Source organism: Suricata suricatta, chromosome 11 (genome assembly GCF_006229205.1).
Source record: "Suricata suricatta isolate VVHF042 chromosome 11, meerkat_22Aug2017_6uvM2_HiC, whole genome shotgun sequence".
NCBI classification, from domain to species: domain Eukaryota; kingdom Metazoa; phylum Chordata; class Mammalia; order Carnivora; family Herpestidae; genus Suricata; species Suricata suricatta.
In genome coordinates, this window is record NC_043710.1 from 15612328 (window position 1) to 15628695 (window position 16368).

Consider the following 16368-nt stretch of genomic DNA (forward strand, 5'->3'; position numbering starts at 1 on the left):
TGTTTTTAATTGTAGAGGCTGTTGCCAATTGAGCTCTTTCCACGTGGGCAATTGTGTGGCACCTACTCAGAAAAGCAGCAGCGATTTCTTTTTAAAACTGGTTAATGATTCTGATGACCTTGGGCATGCTTTTTTTTTTTTTGGTTCGCTGCACACGGCTAGCGTATGTTGTCTATGGTCTGGGAGGCAGAGCCATCGCGCGAATCCCCTAATTCCCAGCTGCGCCAGATTCTGAGGTCAAATCACCCCTTCGAACGAGCCCTCTTAATTACTGGTCGGATTAACACTACATTTCCCAAACACTCTGCAGCCTCCTTTCATTGCTCCCGCCCCTTCCGGTTTTATAGGCCCCGCCCATTGCGCGCGCCGACCAATAGCGCACTCACCTCTCCCGCCTGGTTTAAATAGGGCGAGGGCGGTAACGTTTCTGGAGCAGTAAGGGGAGCGAGGGGCGGGTTTTACGGCCCGGGTTTTGTCTTTTGAATCGGAGAAGCAGATTCGATGTGGCCGTGGCAGCCGGAGCTAATTCGGTCGAGAGTCAGGGACTTGGAAAGAGAGGTCCGCCACTAGTCAGAAGCAGACCTTCAGAAGGGAAGTGTTAATTTCTCGCCGCGGTTCTTGTCCAGTCCGATCTTCGGTCTTCTCCTTCAGAACATGAATCTGCTGCCGGAACTAGAGAGTCCAGTGACTCGGCAGGAGAAGATGGCTACCGTGTGGGATGAAGCTGAGGTGCGCGCTGGGAGGGTTGGGGGTCCCGGAGTCGGGGCCGGCGGGAAGACGCCCTTGGCGGGAGGGTAGGTAGTGGTTGGGAGGGTCAAGATCTGGCCTGGTCCGGGGGTCAGGGTCGTTTGGAATGTGGGCCAGGGTCTCTACGCCTTCACTGTGGTTCTCTGGGAGGGGACCCTGAGGCTGTGAGTGGGCTCGGAGGACGCGGAATCCTTGCTCTGAGTTAAAAAAAAAAAAAAGGCTTTTCTTTTTCTTTTTTTTTTTTTTAACAGCAAGATGGAATCGGGGAGGAGGTGCTCAAGATGTCCACAGAAGAGATTATCCAGCGCACACGGCTGCTGGACAGTGAGATCAAGGTGGGCTCACAGCCCCAGTGGCAGGCAGCGAGGCCCCCGCAGGGCAGGCCCTAGAGATCCCAGCAGCTTCTTTCGCGTTGTTCTCGGCCTTTCCAGGAAGACATAGGGTCCGCGCGGATCAAGAAAAAATAACTAAGACTTAAAAGGGACGCGAAGAGGGACAGGGTGGTGGGAGGCCAGGTCTGACAGGAGGAATCACCAGAATGCTCTTTCCAACGAGGTCTTTACTATTCCTCTCGAGAATCTTTCTTTTAGGAGGTCCCCATTTGACAGATGAGGAAACAGGTTTCTATCTGGTGAAGTGCCCAGCCCTTCATTAGCACCAAACGCTAAAACCTGCTATCTGCTTGATTCAGAGCCCTGCTCTTTTTCCTCTGCTACTGCTACTTCAGGAGGTTTCCACACTGGCCTCTTTTGATCTCTGCTGGATGTGGACAGTCAGGTTCACCCTGCAGAGAGCCTTAGAGCTGACTGAGTGGGATGCGGGTCGGTCCCCTGGGGCAGCCCGGGGTTCCCCAGTTACAGGGCCCTGGGGATGAGCTGAGCCACAGCTGAACATTTGCTGCCACTCGTCCTCATCCCAGATCATGAAGAGTGAAGTATTGCGCGTTACCCACGAACTCCAGGCCATGAAAGACAAGATCAAAGAGAACAGTGAGAAAATCAAAGTGAACAAGACCCTGCCGTATCTCGTCTCCAACGTCATCGAGGTGTGTGTGTATGTGGAGGGGAACACAAATGGTTAGCGGGGCTTGGAGGCAGGCAGCCTGCTCTGGTGCCGCTGGAGGAGAAGTGGGTGAGAGTTTTGAGGCCTATCTTGCATGTTAGAGCTATACCTCATGAGGCCCCCTCCCTAGTGTGCGATTCCAGGGCCACACACACACACACACACACACACACACACACAGTCTGAAAAGGCCTCACATGTATCCTCTCCTTGGGGTTAGAGAGCTCCGTGCAGAGAAGCAACACCTAAAGAGATCTTATCAGTCCCCTGGTTATCAGCCAAGCCTTTGCTGGGCGTGGGGCTAGTCTGAGGAGTGGGGTGGATTGTCCTGGGCCGGGAGGCACTGGGCTTTGGGGGAGTTCAAGGGGCTGAGCAGGGTCTCTTGACCTGAGCTTTGCCCCTTCCTAGCTTCTAGATGTTGATCCCAATGACCAAGAGGAGGATGGTGCCAATATTGACCTGGATTCCCAGAGGAAGGGTAAATGCGCAGTGATCAAAACCTCTACACGGCAGGTGAGGCCAGCTCAACGATAGGAGGGGGAGGGGTGGCTGTGGGACGGGACTAGGGGGCATGTTCTTGAGGGCAGTAACGGACGGCACCTGCAATTTTTCACACAGACCTACTTCCTGCCTGTGATTGGGTTGGTGGATGCGGAAAAGCTAAAGCCCGGAGACTTGGTGGTGAGTGGTGTCCCTGAGCCTGGGCAGGGCTTTTCTAGTGAGGTTTCTCCCGCTGGCTCGCCGAGCCTCTGCCCCAGGCCCAGACCACTCTTGGCCCTAAATCTCAGCAGAGCAGTTCAGAGAGTCCCAAACTTATCTACTTGCTCTTCCATTCTTGTCTTTCCTAGTCCTGTTTTTTCTTTTCACTCTGCAGAGATCTGTCACCCAGCCAGTTAGTTAGGCCTTGAGCTGGGACAAATCTGAAGGCTTTGTGCTGTCTCTCTAGGGTGTGAACAAAGACTCCTATCTGATCCTGGAGACGCTGCCTACAGAGTATGACTCACGGGTGAAGGCCATGGAGGTGGATGAGAGGCCCACAGAACAATACAGTGACATCGGGGGCCTGGACAAGCAGATTCAGGAGGTGAGGGAGGCACCAGCCTCCACCTGCAGCCTTTTGTTTTCTGCTCCATTGAGCAGAGCACTTACTGCCAGTGTGACTCTTCTCCATCCTAGGGAGGTACGGAGGGTGCCAGGTAGCGGTTTAGGAGACTGAGGTCCAGAGAGATTGACTTCTCGAGGGTCACAGGAAGGTTAGGGCCAGAGCCAGGACTGGAACTCCGGCTCCCGGTTCTTGCCCCAGTGCCTTTCTACCATATCCTACTATTTCTGGAGTGATCATAGCCAGTCTTGATGGGAGTGAGCATTCTGCAACTATTTTTTTTTTATTTTTATATTCTATACACAGACACGTGTGTGTGTGTGTGTGTGTGTGTGTGTGTGTGAATTTTTTTTTTTTTTTGAGAGAGAGGAGAGTGGGGGAGAGGGAGAGAATCCCAAGCAGGCTTTCCACTGGCAACACAGAGCCTGAGATAGGGCTTGAACTCATAAACCATGAGATCATGACCTGATCTCAAGAGTTGGACACTTAACTGAGCCACACGGGTGCCCTGATTCTGCGTCCTCTTGATGCAGGGGAAGAAGAGAGCAAAGTCTCTGAATTGGAGTGGGAAGGTTGCAGGTTGGGGTTGAAGTCCTTACGTGTTAGGCTCTAGGAGCCCTCAGGGCTTCACTCTCCTCACCCAGGACTTCTTCCTGGCAGCTGGTGGAGGCCATTGTCCTGCCAATGAACCACAAGGAGAAGTTTGAGAACTTGGGGATCCAGCCTCCGAAAGGAGTGTTGATGTATGGACCCCCAGGTACGGGGAAGACCCTGCTGGCCCGGGCCTGTGCTGCACAGACCAAGGTGAGTGCTTTGGGAGGGATGTGGAAAAAATGGGCAGAGGCTAAAACATAACCAAATGGGCTCAGAGGCACCTCTCTCGGTGCCTCTGGCCTGACTCGGATCGCCGTGCCGCCTTCACCAGGCTACCTTCCTGAAGCTGGCTGGCCCCCAGCTGGTGCAGATGTTCATTGGGGATGGTGCCAAGCTGGTCCGCGATGCCTTTGCCCTGGCCAAGGAGAAAGCTCCATCCATTATCTTCATTGATGAGCTGGATGCCATCGGCACTAAGCGGTAAGGGATGCTGAGTGCCACCAAGGAGGTTTTTCTAAATTCTGTTTCCCACGCTGTCCCCTTCTTCCCCTGGAACAGTGGCCACTCTACTCTTGTGCTTCTCCTTCCTGAAATCTGTTCTAAGTAGCTTCCCTGCTGCTTTTCCCCTGACCGACCATTCTCCTCACGGCTGCCAGCATGTTCTTTTCATACCTGTTTGCTTCAGTCACGTGCAGCCCACTCTCTCACACAAACATCCTACTAAAATCCTCCATGGGCCCCGCATTGCTCCTTGGGATAAATACAGGACTTAACCAGGCCTGCACAGTCCTCTGTGTGGCTGTCCCTGCTCCTCTCCACCTCATCCTGGACCTGCCTCCGCCCCCACCTCTTCACAGCATCCTTTGGGTTTATAGGCCCGCTCTGGCTCTGTGCTGAGAGAGATTTTGCACTTACTGTTCCCTCTGTGGAATGGACTTTTCCCCCTGTGTGTTTTCAGCCTGAGGGTTACTTCTTCAAGGATGCCTGCCTGGGTTTTCCCTTACGCTCCAAGTCTGGATCCGTATTTTGGAGCTTTAAGCTCAGTTTGCAGTGGCACATTTTTTGGTGGATAGCCCAGGCAGTGGCTGGTTTTGCTCAGGTTTTACTGTCGGCCTGGCTGATCCTGGGACCTCTCCAGTCTCTGACACCTTCTCTGTGCCAGTCCTGGGCTGAGGGCCCCCAGTGGAGTGAGACCTTTCCCTGTCCTGGATGGTTGGGTTAGGCTTCCAGTGGGTGGAGGAAGGGGAGACTTCATCTGAGTTGTCGCCTCACCAGTGTCTCGGGCCTCTTGTGTGCCCCAGCTTTGACAGCGAGAAGGCTGGAGACCGGGAGGTACAGAGGACAATGTTGGAGCTTCTGAACCAACTGGATGGGTTCCAACCCAACACTCAAGTAAAGGTGGGTATTGTCATCACGGATGGAAGAAAACAGGGCTTAGAGGGCAGGGGACCTGCTCAGTCACATAGCCAGTACCTCTAGAGTTAGAATTGAGATTTGTCTTTAACGCCCTTGCTGTCTGATCTGGACCCTGGGCTGCCTCTCTGCCTGTCGTGGCTTTGAATGTTGTCTGTCTCAGAGCCCCATCTTCCTCTGTTGAAGTTGAAGCTTCTCCTCTTGCTTAGGTAATTGCAGCCACCAACAGGGTGGACATCTTGGACCCCGCACTTCTCCGCTCAGGCCGTCTGGACCGAAAGATTGAATTCCCGATGCCCAACGAGGAGGCCCGGGCCAGAATCATGCAGATCCACTCCCGCAAGATGAACGTCAGGTGAGCAAGGGCATGAGCAAGGCGTGGGAACCCGAGGGGCACCTCTCTGGTCCTCGTACTGAGTATCCCCAGGTCTCCTCCTGCCCCTTCTGCCCTCCCTGTTCACACAGAACTATTCCATGTGCTGGCTTTCATTTCTCCCCTGAAGCCTGAGATAGACTCTTGCTGGGTTCAGGCCCCGATTCTGGGTGCTCTGCTTCTTACAGTCACCCTGCCTCCTCCCCTATTGTGATCTGAAGGTGCACAGCCTTTGAGGCCCTGTTTCCTTGACCCCACCCCCCAGCCCTTGCCCCAGCAGACGAGAACAGCCCAGAATAGCTCGAGCACAGCGCAGAGTAGCTCAAGGGAATCCAGCCAGGGGCCAGATGGTCTTGGACTGAGATCTGTGTGACCTCTAGTAGGTGTTACAACCTGTCTAAGCCTGAATTTTCTTCTCTGGTGTTTGGGGGTAATGGCACTGCCATTCACTTCCTGAGTGAAGTGCTTGGCACAGGAGACTGAAACAATGCTGTGCTGATGCACAGCCGACTCTTCTGGAAAGAGGCGGAGATGACCATCCTTTGTCTCTATAGCCTCTTGCTCCCCTGCCGCAGGCTGAATCAGTCCCTGAGATGCAGATTTCTAGAAGGCTAGAGCTCCAGACACAGAAATAACCTGGTCTCTGCTTTGACCTACCCTTTTTTCCTCCTGTGTTTTTTACTGAGAAGAGAACAAGGCACAGTGGGGAAGGGACTTGTCAACGTCACCGGGCGAGTGGGCCTTGCTGTTTGATGGGCAATGTGGGAGGCCACCCCCCACCCCTCACCATAAGTAACTCAGTCCTGTGGAATCTGTCCTCCACCCCCACCCCCAGTCCTGATGTGAACTATGAGGAGCTGGCCCGCTGTACAGATGACTTCAATGGGGCCCAGTGCAAGGCCGTGTGTGTGGAGGCGGTGAGTGCGGGGGTGCGGGAGTGGGTTACTTCATGCCTTCTTGCCCCCTTCCCTGAACAGGACAGGGCGTTTGACTGGTGGAGACTGCCGGGGGGAAGGGGCTCAGAAGGCTGAGGCCTCTCAGAGGCAGGCCAGGGGTGTCGGAAGGCACCCTAGAGCCTATGTGTCCTGGGTGCAGGGCATGATCGCACTGCGCAGGGGCGCCACGGAGCTCACCCACGAGGACTACATGGAGGGGATCCTGGAGGTGCAGGCCAAGAAGAAAGCCAACCTGCAGTACTACGCCTAGGGGGCCACCTGCTGCAGCTGCTCCCTGGTCTCCTGCTGGTTACCGTTCATAATAAAGGAGGGCTTCAGGTCCTGGCCACCTGTCTGTTTTCCCTTCCTGGGCTCTGGGTGGAGCATGTACTCAAGGCTCCTTCCCCACGTACTGCTGCCTGGAGACCCGAGACCACCGTGGGCCTCATACCAGTTGTGAGGCAAGGCCCTCCGGGAAGGACGGGCTCAGGCTACACCTGCTGCCTGGGGTCTTCTGCCGCCACCCCCGCCCTCCTTCCCGTGTCCCTCCAGATTCCGTTCCCATTCCCTGCCCCACCTCTCAGCTCTAGAGGTTGGCACCCTGCAGCTCCAGGACAGGGTCCTGACTAGAAGCCAGCCTTTCCCCTTTCACGAGTTGGTGCCCTTGTCCCCACTCCCAGGTAAAGCCAGGCTCCAGGTGTTTCTCCTTGAAAATCCTCCCCCGTTTCCTGGCTGCTGGGCCTCCTGTTCCTCCACTTGTTCCCATTAGCTCTTTTGGCCCATTTTCTCTTGCTGAAAAATGAACCTTGAGCAAAAGCACCGAAAGCCCTTCTAGGCCTGATCTCTGGTTCTGGTGTGTTCTCCCCGAGCCCTCAGTTCTGCCGTCAGCGGCACTCCCCATCAGGCTCCTGTCCTGTTGTTTCCTTTGGATCTCGTCGTTCCTCCCGTCCACTCACCTTCCAGCTCCCCTACAGTGTTAGCTGGGCTGGTGTGGTTCACTGAGGGCTTGTTCTGGGTCCCATGCCAAATGGGTCGTGTGCATGGTTTGATGCAGCCACCAATGGGCTAGTCCACTTTCATAGATGTGTTTAAGCATCTGGGCCAGGGTTGCTCTTAGGTGACATAGCTGAGACTGAAACCTAGGAGGCAAAGCCCTTGTTCCGCTGTGCTCTTAGCAGTTTTGCTGGGCCCCAGGGGGCCTTTCAGAATAAGAGCCCCTCAGAGCCCTTGTCAGCTCTTGCCCTCTAGCAAAAGCCCCTCCACGCTCCTTTGCCCTGTCCTCTCCCCTGGGGGCATGCCCACAGTGGGCTGCTGACTGAGCCGGCCTTGCTGAAGGGCTTGGCTTCTTGTTAGCTTCTTAACCCCGTCCGTCCCAAGCTTCCACACTGCCTTCTAGAGTGATGCTCGACGCAGCACTCCCCTGGGCAGTCCCACTGACTTCCACCCCCTGCCTGAGGTGCTCCTGGCACAGCCTCTCAGAACTTCTGGTTTCTGTTCCCTGTTTTGGACTCGTCCGCCGTTGGCTTCTGCACTCTCTGTCCCCTCTTCTAACTAGTCAGGGCATTCACCCTGTGGCACTGTAGTGAACACACAGGCACCCCCTCCCATCCACCTGCTTGCTCGTCACCGCCCTCCCCGGGCAGGCTGAGCACAATGATTGTGCATGCACCTGCCACCCGCAGGTAGGGGCCCCAGTGCTGCCAAGGGGAGGGTGGGGGCTGGTCAAACAGCCCTCAATTCCTTCCTTGGCACTTCCAGGCCTAGGCGCCCCCGGCGCTGCATGCGTCACAGCCCGGTGGGGCAGCTCCCTTTCTGCTGACAAGCTGCTGGGGCCGAGTCAGGCACTCCTGGCTGAGGCTGCCACAAATTCGGGCTTCACGGCCCCTGTACCGGACTCCTCAATGGTACAGACACAAGGCTGTCTTGGCTGGTGTGGAGAGGAGCGGGAACTCAACTTCCCCCTTTCTGCTTTCTTGGGCTAGCACTGAGGGGAAGTAGCACCCCCCAGTGCCTGATGCTGTCCTTGCATCCAGACAGGATGTGTGGCATTGAGTAAGGATCCCCTAGTTCTTCTCTAATTTCACTGAAGCAAAGCAGGAGATGACTGTGTGGCTGGACCTCCCTTCTTTAGTTAATTTGCTCAGGGAACAGGCCAGGGAAAAGGCCCTGGCTCCTAGGTCTAAAACGAGGACAACCACCATTAGGGATGACGTTAGCTGCAATGGCATAGTGCCAGGCTTGTAGTGTTGGGATGAAAAGCTAACAAGCCAGGGATAACATGAAAGGTTATTCCCTGTTCTAAGAAGCACTGCAAGGGTAACAGTTCAGAGACGAGCAAGAAGCAGAAGAGCTGGAGGTGGGGGGGAGGGAGAGGGGATGACAAGGTGCTGGAGTGGGCTCACGGGGAAAGCCCTGCCTGACCGTGGACTCTGGTGTGCAGAGAGGCAACCAGTTTGTATATAATTATTTATTTGCATCTTATCTATAGAATAAGTATTTACATATAGAAACGGAACCACAGCAAAACTGCTGTAAAACCATTGAGACCCTCTTGACGGCCACTTCTCAGAACGTCCATGGTTGAGCAGCAGGGCTGCGCCCGGCTGTGGAGTGGGCCAGCTTAGTACCTGGGTGTCAGCCAAGGGAAATAGCTGGGGATTATGGCTTCAGCATTCTCCCGGAGCACATTCCTGAGTGCTGACAACGCAGAGCCCGGAGCCCGCACCACCCCCTACTCCCTCAGCCTACGTGGGATAGAAAACCGGGGGGAGGGGGCGGCGGCGGCTCACTCTTCCTGCCCCCAGGATCTCCGCCTGGACCCTGTGCTGGCACGAGCGTCCCTGAGCTGGCCTCAGAGGCCTCTGGCCCAGGGCTGCTCCCCGCCCTGCGGGCTGCTGTTTGGCAGCTGGAGGTGGCAAAAGCTGCTGGCACTGCCAAGGAGTGCTAACCGGGGGAGCGGGAGCTGGCCCGGGGCTGGCAGCCTCAAGGAGGTCTTGGAAGGCATCTCCCAGGCCCCATCCTGGGTGGGGTAGGACTGTCAGTGCCGAGTGGGGCAAGGGGCTACACAAGCACCTGCCTCTCCTTTCTTTGGCCTTAGAGCTGGCAAAGGAAGGGCCAGGACAATGGACACAGCAGAGAGAAGGTGCCCCAGGCTGCCTGGGGCAGGGGGTCTGAGCAGAGGTCAGGGACCCCCAAAGCCCCAGGAGACAGCTTTCGGCACCCTGCAGCTGAGCTCCCTGGAGAGCAGCCTGTCACTCCCCCTACAGTCTTGCAGAGGCCTCCACCTGGGACCAGTGCTGCTGATCCTCACTGCTCCCTGCCGGAAGTGTGGGGTGACAGGGTGGTCAGGAGAGAAGACCACGGTGTGGCTGGGGGCTGGGGCTGGCATCAGGCCCTGGGCCCAGCGCATGATCACAGTGTAGGTCTCACACATAACTGGTCACACGTGTGCACGTGTACATGCATCCACACACACACACACACACACACACACACACACACACACACCCCATCCTCTCATCTGCTCAGAGGTGTGCTCTCCCAGGCACTCGCCCTCTGCCTCGCACACGGTCACAGAGTGAATCCGACTCTCTTATTGCTGGGTGGGGGGCATCAGGGACGGTCACTCCACGAAAAGCGAGAACAGCACCATCACCACGATGCCAGTGCAGAGCAGCAGCACTTGCTGCAGGGAGCGCCTGTGGGGAGAGGGGCGGGGCTCAGGGCTGGGCACTGGCCGAGGAAGGGGCGGAGCCCGGAGGCCCTTCCCCCTTGAGCGCCTAGGACTCTGTGAGTGATGGTGGGGAGGGTCACTCACCAGGGGTCATCTTCCTCCAAGAGGTCCGGCAGCACGTTCACCAGGGCAATGTAGAGAAAGCCACCAGAGGTGAAGGGCAGGATCCAGGCCACGGTCTCCTCTGCAGTGAGAGAAGTCCTGACTGGCTAGGAGCCCAGGGGAGCCCCGTGCACCGCACCCACTCCCACAGGGTAGACTGCGGGCAGATCCTGGCCTGCACACGGGGGCGAGGCAGCTGTGCGCTCTGGCTGGGGCTCCTCCACTGACCGCCACCTGCCGCCCCCACCCACCATGCCCGTACCTACTCCCTTGGGGGACTGCGTACAGATGGCGAAGCAGGCGCCCAGCAGGCCCCCCAGTGCCGTCGAGAGCTGCAGCTTGGCTGCGCTCCATCGGTCAAAGCCGGCCCGGAGCAGGATGGCAAAGTCGCCCACCTGAGGGGAGGTCCAGATGATCACTCTGGGCCCCAGGGGTCAGGTACGGACATGCACACCTAGCCCCCTGCACCAGCCTTGCTCCCGCCTACTCCCCTCCCCCCCATACTCTAGGCTGGGACCCCAGTTTCCCGGAGGCTGGAGCATGGCTGAGATGGAGGTGACAGTCTGGTGGGGTGAGCAGCTCCAGCCCTTGGGGGCCCAACCACCAAGGCTACTATTGCTGGACTTCCCACCCCACCCCCCTCTCTGAAGCCCCACGCCCAACTGCTGCACACATTCCCACACACACCTCATGGGGGATCTCATGCAGAAGGATGGCCATGGTGGTCAGGAGCCCAATCTGTAGGAAAGGAGTCTGTGGGGTTTCTGGGCCGAGGGCCAGGCACCCACTTGTCCACTCATTCTACAAATATTTACTCTGCTGAGTGCTCTGGCTGGACACCATTTGGCTACTAGAAATATAGCAGTGAATACAATACACAAGGAACCTGCCTTCACGAAGCAGGAGACAAGGACTGAACACACAACTGTATGATTACACAGAGACAGGTACTTCGGGAGAAGAGATGGACTGGGTGTCATAGACACGAGTGACAGGGGCCTAATTTAGATCAGGGGTCAGCAAAGGCCTCTTCGAGGAAGTGCATTTAAGCTGAAGCCTGAAGGATAAGGAGCCAGTGTTTCACAGAGTGGGAGGAAGAACATTCTGGGCAGACAGAATAGTGTGAGGTGGAGGCCCTGAGCGGGGAAAGGGCTCGGCCAGTTCAAGAGTAGGCGGATCACTAATGTCAGAGCTCAGAGGACAGAGTGTGGAAGTGGGTGAGAAGCATCTAGAAACAGGCGGAGCCGAAGCCTAGTGGCCTGGCAGAGGTATGTGATCCCAAAAAGGAGTGTTTGCAACCAGAACAGACCAGTGGCTCAGGACAGAAGATGGCCATGTGCAGGAGCCCTCAGGGCTTGGACTGGGGCGTGGGTGGTGGAGGGAGTGGGGAGGGCAGAAACTGGAAGCCTATTTTGGAGGCAGAGCCAACTGGTCCACACAGGCACCATCATTCCCCCCAGAAGTGCCTGGGTCCCCCCTGTCGCAGCCCCCACTCACCTTCTTGCTCACGAGGAAGCTGGCAGCTACAGCCAGCCCATGAGTGAAGTTGTCTATGGTGTTGGCCAGCAGGTTGAGATAGCCACTGACCTGCATGAGGGGAGAGGAAGCCAGGCTGACCCGGGTGGGCAGGGCTCGGCTGGGCCTGCCACTTGTGGGGAGGAACAGCTGCAGGGAGAGGGGACTCTCAGTGGGCCACTCACTTTGATGGTCCGGACCACGGTGCTCACGCCGGGCTCTGCAGCCGGCTGGGCCAGATAGCGGCCTCCATTGAGCGCGGCAGCAGCAGCAGGGTCTTTGCTGGGGGCCTAGGGCCAGGAGAAGGAGGGAGAGGTGACATTAGATGCTCCCCCACTTGGCCAGGGTAGACACAGGAAAGGATCGAGAGATGGAGACACCGAGGCAGGGAAATACCGCTTTTGTCTAGCTAGACTCTGCTGCTCAACCAGCCGTCTGCCCCCAGACCCAACTGATCCTCCCTCCCACATAGCTGTCACCATCAGTCTATGAGAACAAGCCACAGCAGGGCCAATGTTGTCACTCCCCAGATCTTCCTAGTTGGGCCAGCCTCCCAAAGCCCCTAAGGAATGGCCAAGAGACCCACTTTTCAGGGCTCAACTCAGAACCTGGGCCTCCAGGCCCTGAAACCACCACAGAATAGAGGCTAACCTGTATGGGCCCTGCGATTTGGAGCTCACCTGGCTGGTCCCCTCCCTCTCCTTGCTGTCCAGGAACATCTTCTCCAACGCCAGAAAGGTGAGGAAGCCAGCAATGACCCACAGTCCCAGCTGCTGTTGCTGCTGCAGGCTCTGCCCCTCACCACCTGCAGGGGGCAGCACTGACAGGCCAGGCCAAGCCAGGGCCACAGAGGGGGCCATTTGGAACGGGACCTAGTCAGGGGCAGTGACAGGGCAAGGGGGACAGAAATGGCCGGTGGGGAAGTTGGGCCCCAGGGACTCCCACAGGGGCCAGGGTAGTGGGACCAGGACAAGTTCCCTGCCAGACGCCTAGAACCCCTCTCCCAGCCATTCTGGCAGAGCAGGTAGGGCCTAGGCTAATCTTAGGCATGGGCACCAGCTCCCTCTGCCCTCCTGCCCCCCAACTGTGGCCTCACTCACCAGGGCTGGCACTGCATGTGTACGCCCACGCCTCAGGCAGCAAGTGGAGAAACACATTGCCCAGAAGTCCCCCCAAGGCAAAGCTGAGCAGCTGTTTCAGACGTCGGGCCCCAGCTACAAAAGAGATACGGGGCCCGGGGCTGACCTACCAGAGCCCCTGGCCCGACCTCTGTCCCACCCGGCTTACTGGGCGCTGTGTTTTTCCAACCAGACTGCAAGTCTCCAGAAGGCTGGACATGGCCTCTTGTCCTTCCTGGATCACCCCTTCCACCCTCCCACCCCCACCCCAGGCCCAGCATGGGCTGGGTGCTCAGCAGGAAATACATCACTACATGCTGGATGACTGTGGAGCCGCTCCCGCTTCACAGTTAGGAGACTGGCCTTGGGAGCCCCCAGGGTCCCAGCTCCCCAACCCACTAGCTGGTGACCTTGGGCAAGCAACTTCTGGGATTCGGTTTCCCTATCTGTAAACTGGGGATAAATCTTGGGAGAATTAAATGACACCACACATGGCAAGTGCTCTTTAAGCGGGATTTTTTCTCTTCACAGTCACTGTTACTCTCCGAAAAGTGGCAGAGATCTAGGGACTTGCAACATCCAGAGTTGGACGTGCCCTAAGAAGGCTATGTCCAAACTCTTGATTTGAAGAGCGGAGAGGCAGCTTGTGATTAGGTGGGATCCCTCAGCCTGAACAAAGAACCCCTCTGTGCCTGTGCTTCCCCATTTGTGAAATGGGGCTAATAATCCAAGTCCTCCCTATGCTGTCCTCACAGGGACACATAAGAGGGGCTGAGAGGAGGCACAGGCACCGGCAGGACAGCAGGGCCCCACATCAGCTCCATTCACAGTGGTGGCACCAGCCCTCAGCCATCCGCTGAATGAACAGTCCCTGCCCTTAGCAAGTGGCAGAAACCCCCGGAGCACCCATTTCAGATTCCAGGAATTTGGTCCAGACCGAGTACGGTGCACTCCTGGGTGGGACAGCAGGCACCTACATTTTTAGCAGCTACCCGTCTAGTCTCTTTCGTTTTCATCACAACATGTCATTTTCCAACAGTACATGTACTTGGCACAAAAGGGCAGCCTCCGCCCATGCTGATGCCCCGCCTCCTAGGTCCCCTCCCCAGAGGCAGGCTGGCTACCTGGGAAAGGCTGACCCAGGGGCGCTTGGTAGGAGGGCTCTTTTGCACTGTGAGAAGAGACTGAAGGGAGAGGCACCACATCCCTGTAGCCAGCACAGGGCCTGCGCCCACGCAGCCCTTCCCCCTGCGCCAGGCGGCCTGCTAAGTGCTTTCCCAATACTAGCTCGTTTCATCTTCACAGCAGTACCCATGAGGTATATACTAGTATTGTGCCCATTAAAAAAATATTTTTCAAGTTTATTTATTTTGAGAGAGAGAGAGAAAATGAGCAGGGGAGGGGCAGACAGAGGAAGAGAGAATCCCAAGCAGGCTCCATGCTGTCAGCCCAGAACCCCAGGCAGGACTCAGACCCACATCCATGAGATCATGACCTGAGTCAGAACCAAGAGTTGGATGCTTAATGAACTGAGCCACCCAGGCGCCCCATATTATACCCATTTTTAAGGTCGGGAGCCTGAGCCTGAAGTTCCGTAACTTGCCCAACGCCATCCAGCTGGCACATGGCAGAGCCAGGTGTTGAACGCAAGCAGCCTGGCACTCCTATTTCCAACCATTGTCTACACGGTTTCTTGGCAAATGTTTGCAGACTTTGATTCTTTCAGAATAAACACAGGCACAAGTGAACAGATGAAAGAGGTCTCACGGACCAAGGAGAATTTGCGTGTGTCCCTGCCCTCCGCCTCAGTCACACCCGGGATGTGAGACCTCGCTCTACCAGGGAGAGCAGCGATGTTTTCCATGCTGCTGGCTGCCCCGGGCCCCGGCGGGGAGGGTCACCTACCTTCTGAGCGCAGCGTAGTCCCCATCTCCAGGGGAATCACGAGCAGGGGGAAGACCCCACTGAGCCCCACCATGAGTGAGCCCAGGAGGGAGCAGATCCAGGTGTCCAGCCTCTCCCCACTCAGCATGGCCCCCCAGGATTCGCTTTCCTTGTTGTCTAGGCGACAGGCCGCTGCAGGCCCCCGGCTCCGCAGGGCCTGCTGGGAACCCCCAGCCCCTCCCAGGAGCTCTAGGGCAAGAGCAGTGAAGAAGAGGAGCCTTTGGCCCGCCATGCCACAGCCAGGGCAGGGACATCCAGGCATGCCACACGCTGAAAAACACAAAGGGCGCCTTCGTGAGCTGCCACACTTGGCCGCACACCTGCTGAGCACACGTGGCATCCTGACCCTCCTCCCTACAAGTGGCCACCACATCCACTCTCCTGTTTGCCTTGCCCAGGGCTTCGGAGGTCTCAGTGATGGGTGCACAGGGCAAAGGGACTCCGCTCTTCCACACCCCACTCCCAAGGACCACACATTTTTTCCTTCTGAGCCAGCTCCAGACTGTGTGTCAGCATGTCTGCCCGGGGCTAAACTTTCCCTAATGACGGGGTGAGGCGCTGGCGGGGTTCCCTTCAGCCACCGGCAGGCCCAGCCCAGTCGGGTGTCTCTAGCTGCCAGGGGAGGCCCTGCCGCCAGGATGTGCCCTAGGGAGGACACCCCAGGGGACTGAGGCTGGCTTTCTGGACAACACTGGGAGGTGCAGGTGGGGAGAGCAAGCAGCTGAGCCAGGCCAGGACCCTCGGAGCTTCTTCCTAGGCAGCGAGCCCACTGTCCCCAGGGCACAGAGACAGACAGTTTGTAGAGACGAAGAGAAAGAAGATCAGTTAGGAGCCGCCTCACAGCTGTGCAGCGCAGGGTCTTTGGAGACCTGCCCTACACTTTGTGCCTGCAGCTATGGCTTTTTTGAGTGCAGACAAGGCCCCGAAGCACCTCTCTGAGCCTGTTTCCTCCTCTGAGAGAATTGCCTCCCGCACAGACGACCAGCTTGCTAATGCAGGTGAACATGCCTGGCACAGAGGAGGCAGGGAGAGCCCTCCTTATACTGCAGGAGACCTGGGGCACCCGACAGCCAGCCGGAAGGTTCCCAGCCACTGGATCACAGGATGTGGATGTGAGTCAACTAAGAGAGAAGTTCAATCTGGAAACTCACGCATGAGATTTAAATGCGGTCTGCCCTGCCTCATCTGGCTGTGACCTTGAGCTGGCGATGTCCCTGCCTCAGTTTCCTCATCCCCTGATGAAGGTGGGAGGGCGGAAAAGATGCCCGCGTCCAGGACCTCCAGGCCCTCACGGGAAACTCTGAGTAAAGCCGCTGGGCTCCACGGGGACCAGAGGCAGGACTGGGCCGGGCCGGACTTAGAGGCCAAGGCAGGGCTCAAAGAGGTGAGGGGACCACAGTCTGGGCCGAGAGGAACGGCAGGGGACGGAGTCAGAGAGCAGAGGGAAAGCAAGAGAAAGTCAGGAGTGAGAGAGCCAGAGAGACTGGGAGACGGATACAGAGGAGGAAAGCGAGGGAGCGATGGGCAGCGAGGGAGCGATGGGTAGCGACGTGCAGGGCGACAGGGGAGAAGAGAAGCCCAAGGAAGTTGAACTCCCGGGCTCTGCGCCAGAGGCCCGGGTCTGCCCGGGACCTGCAGGGCCGGCGTCGGGAGGGGGATCGGCCGAGGCGTCCCGCCCGGGGCGCGGGCCCCGAGGGTCAGGCGGTCACTCACCGTGCGGCGGCGACGGC

At 57.4% G+C, this 16368-nt stretch overlaps 2 protein-coding genes across 6 annotated transcripts; one reads left to right on the top strand and one right to left on the bottom strand.

Moving 5' to 3' along the window:
- The first annotated feature begins 473 nt into the window (after window positions 1–473).
- On the top strand, window positions 474–6573 carry PSMC3 (proteasome 26S subunit, ATPase 3). Its single transcript, XM_029914601.1, has 12 exons — window positions 474–729; window positions 999–1082; window positions 1667–1792; window positions 2218–2322; window positions 2428–2490; window positions 2756–2893; window positions 3572–3715; window positions 3837–3985; window positions 4807–4903; window positions 5128–5273; window positions 6127–6208; window positions 6387–6573. Exons 1-12 carry the CDS (start codon window positions 655–657, stop codon window positions 6495–6497), a joined length of 1320 nt encoding a protein of 439 aa, XP_029770461.1. The 5' UTR covers window positions 474–654; the 3' UTR covers window positions 6498–6573.
- A 2105-nt stretch (window positions 6574–8678) lies between these two features.
- Window positions 8679–14908, bottom strand: SLC39A13 (solute carrier family 39 member 13). 5 transcript variants are annotated; one of them, XM_029914714.1, is made up of 9 exons: window positions 14600–14908; window positions 12677–12790; window positions 12257–12381; window positions 11762–11866; window positions 11559–11648; window positions 10749–10799; window positions 10324–10456; window positions 10044–10143; window positions 8679–9924 (listed from the first exon to the last, which is right to left on the bottom strand). In XM_029914714.1, exons 1-9 carry the CDS (start codon window positions 14898–14900, stop codon window positions 9849–9851), a joined length of 1095 nt encoding a protein of 364 aa, XP_029770574.1. In that variant the 5' UTR covers window positions 14901–14908; the 3' UTR covers window positions 8679–9848. The 5 variants fall into 5 exon arrangements, with proteins under 5 accessions (XP_029770574.1, XP_029770573.1, XP_029770576.1 ...); XM_029914713.1 differs by having other exon boundaries at window positions 12257–12396; XM_029914716.1 differs by having other exon boundaries at window positions 9832–9924; window positions 10328–10456.
- Between the last annotated feature and the right edge of the window lie 1460 nt (window positions 14909–16368).

Coding starts and splice junctions, on each gene's coding strand:
- PSMC3 (XM_029914601.1), top strand. CDS start 655: ATGAATCTGCTGCCGGAACTAGAGAGTCCAGTGACTCGGCAGGAGAAG. Junction 2,323..2,427: donor TCAAAACCTCTACACGGCAG/GTGAGGCCAGCT, acceptor TTTTTCACACAG/ACCTACTTCCTGCCTGTGAT. Junction 5,274..6,126: donor TCCCGCAAGATGAACGTCAG/GTGAGCAAGGGC, acceptor CCCCACCCCCAG/TCCTGATGTGAACTATGAGG.
- SLC39A13 (XM_029914713.1), bottom strand. CDS start 14,900: ATGCCTGGATGTCCCTGCCCTGGCTGTGGCATGGCGGGCCAAAGGCTC. Junction 12,791..14,599: donor GACTACGCTGCGCTCAGAAG/GTAGGTGACCCT, acceptor TCTCTTTTGTAG/CTGGGGCCCGACGTCTGAAA. Junction 9,925..10,043: donor TTGGAGGAAGATGACCCCTG/GTGAGTGACCCT, acceptor CTCTCCCCACAG/GCGCTCCCTGCAGCAAGTGC.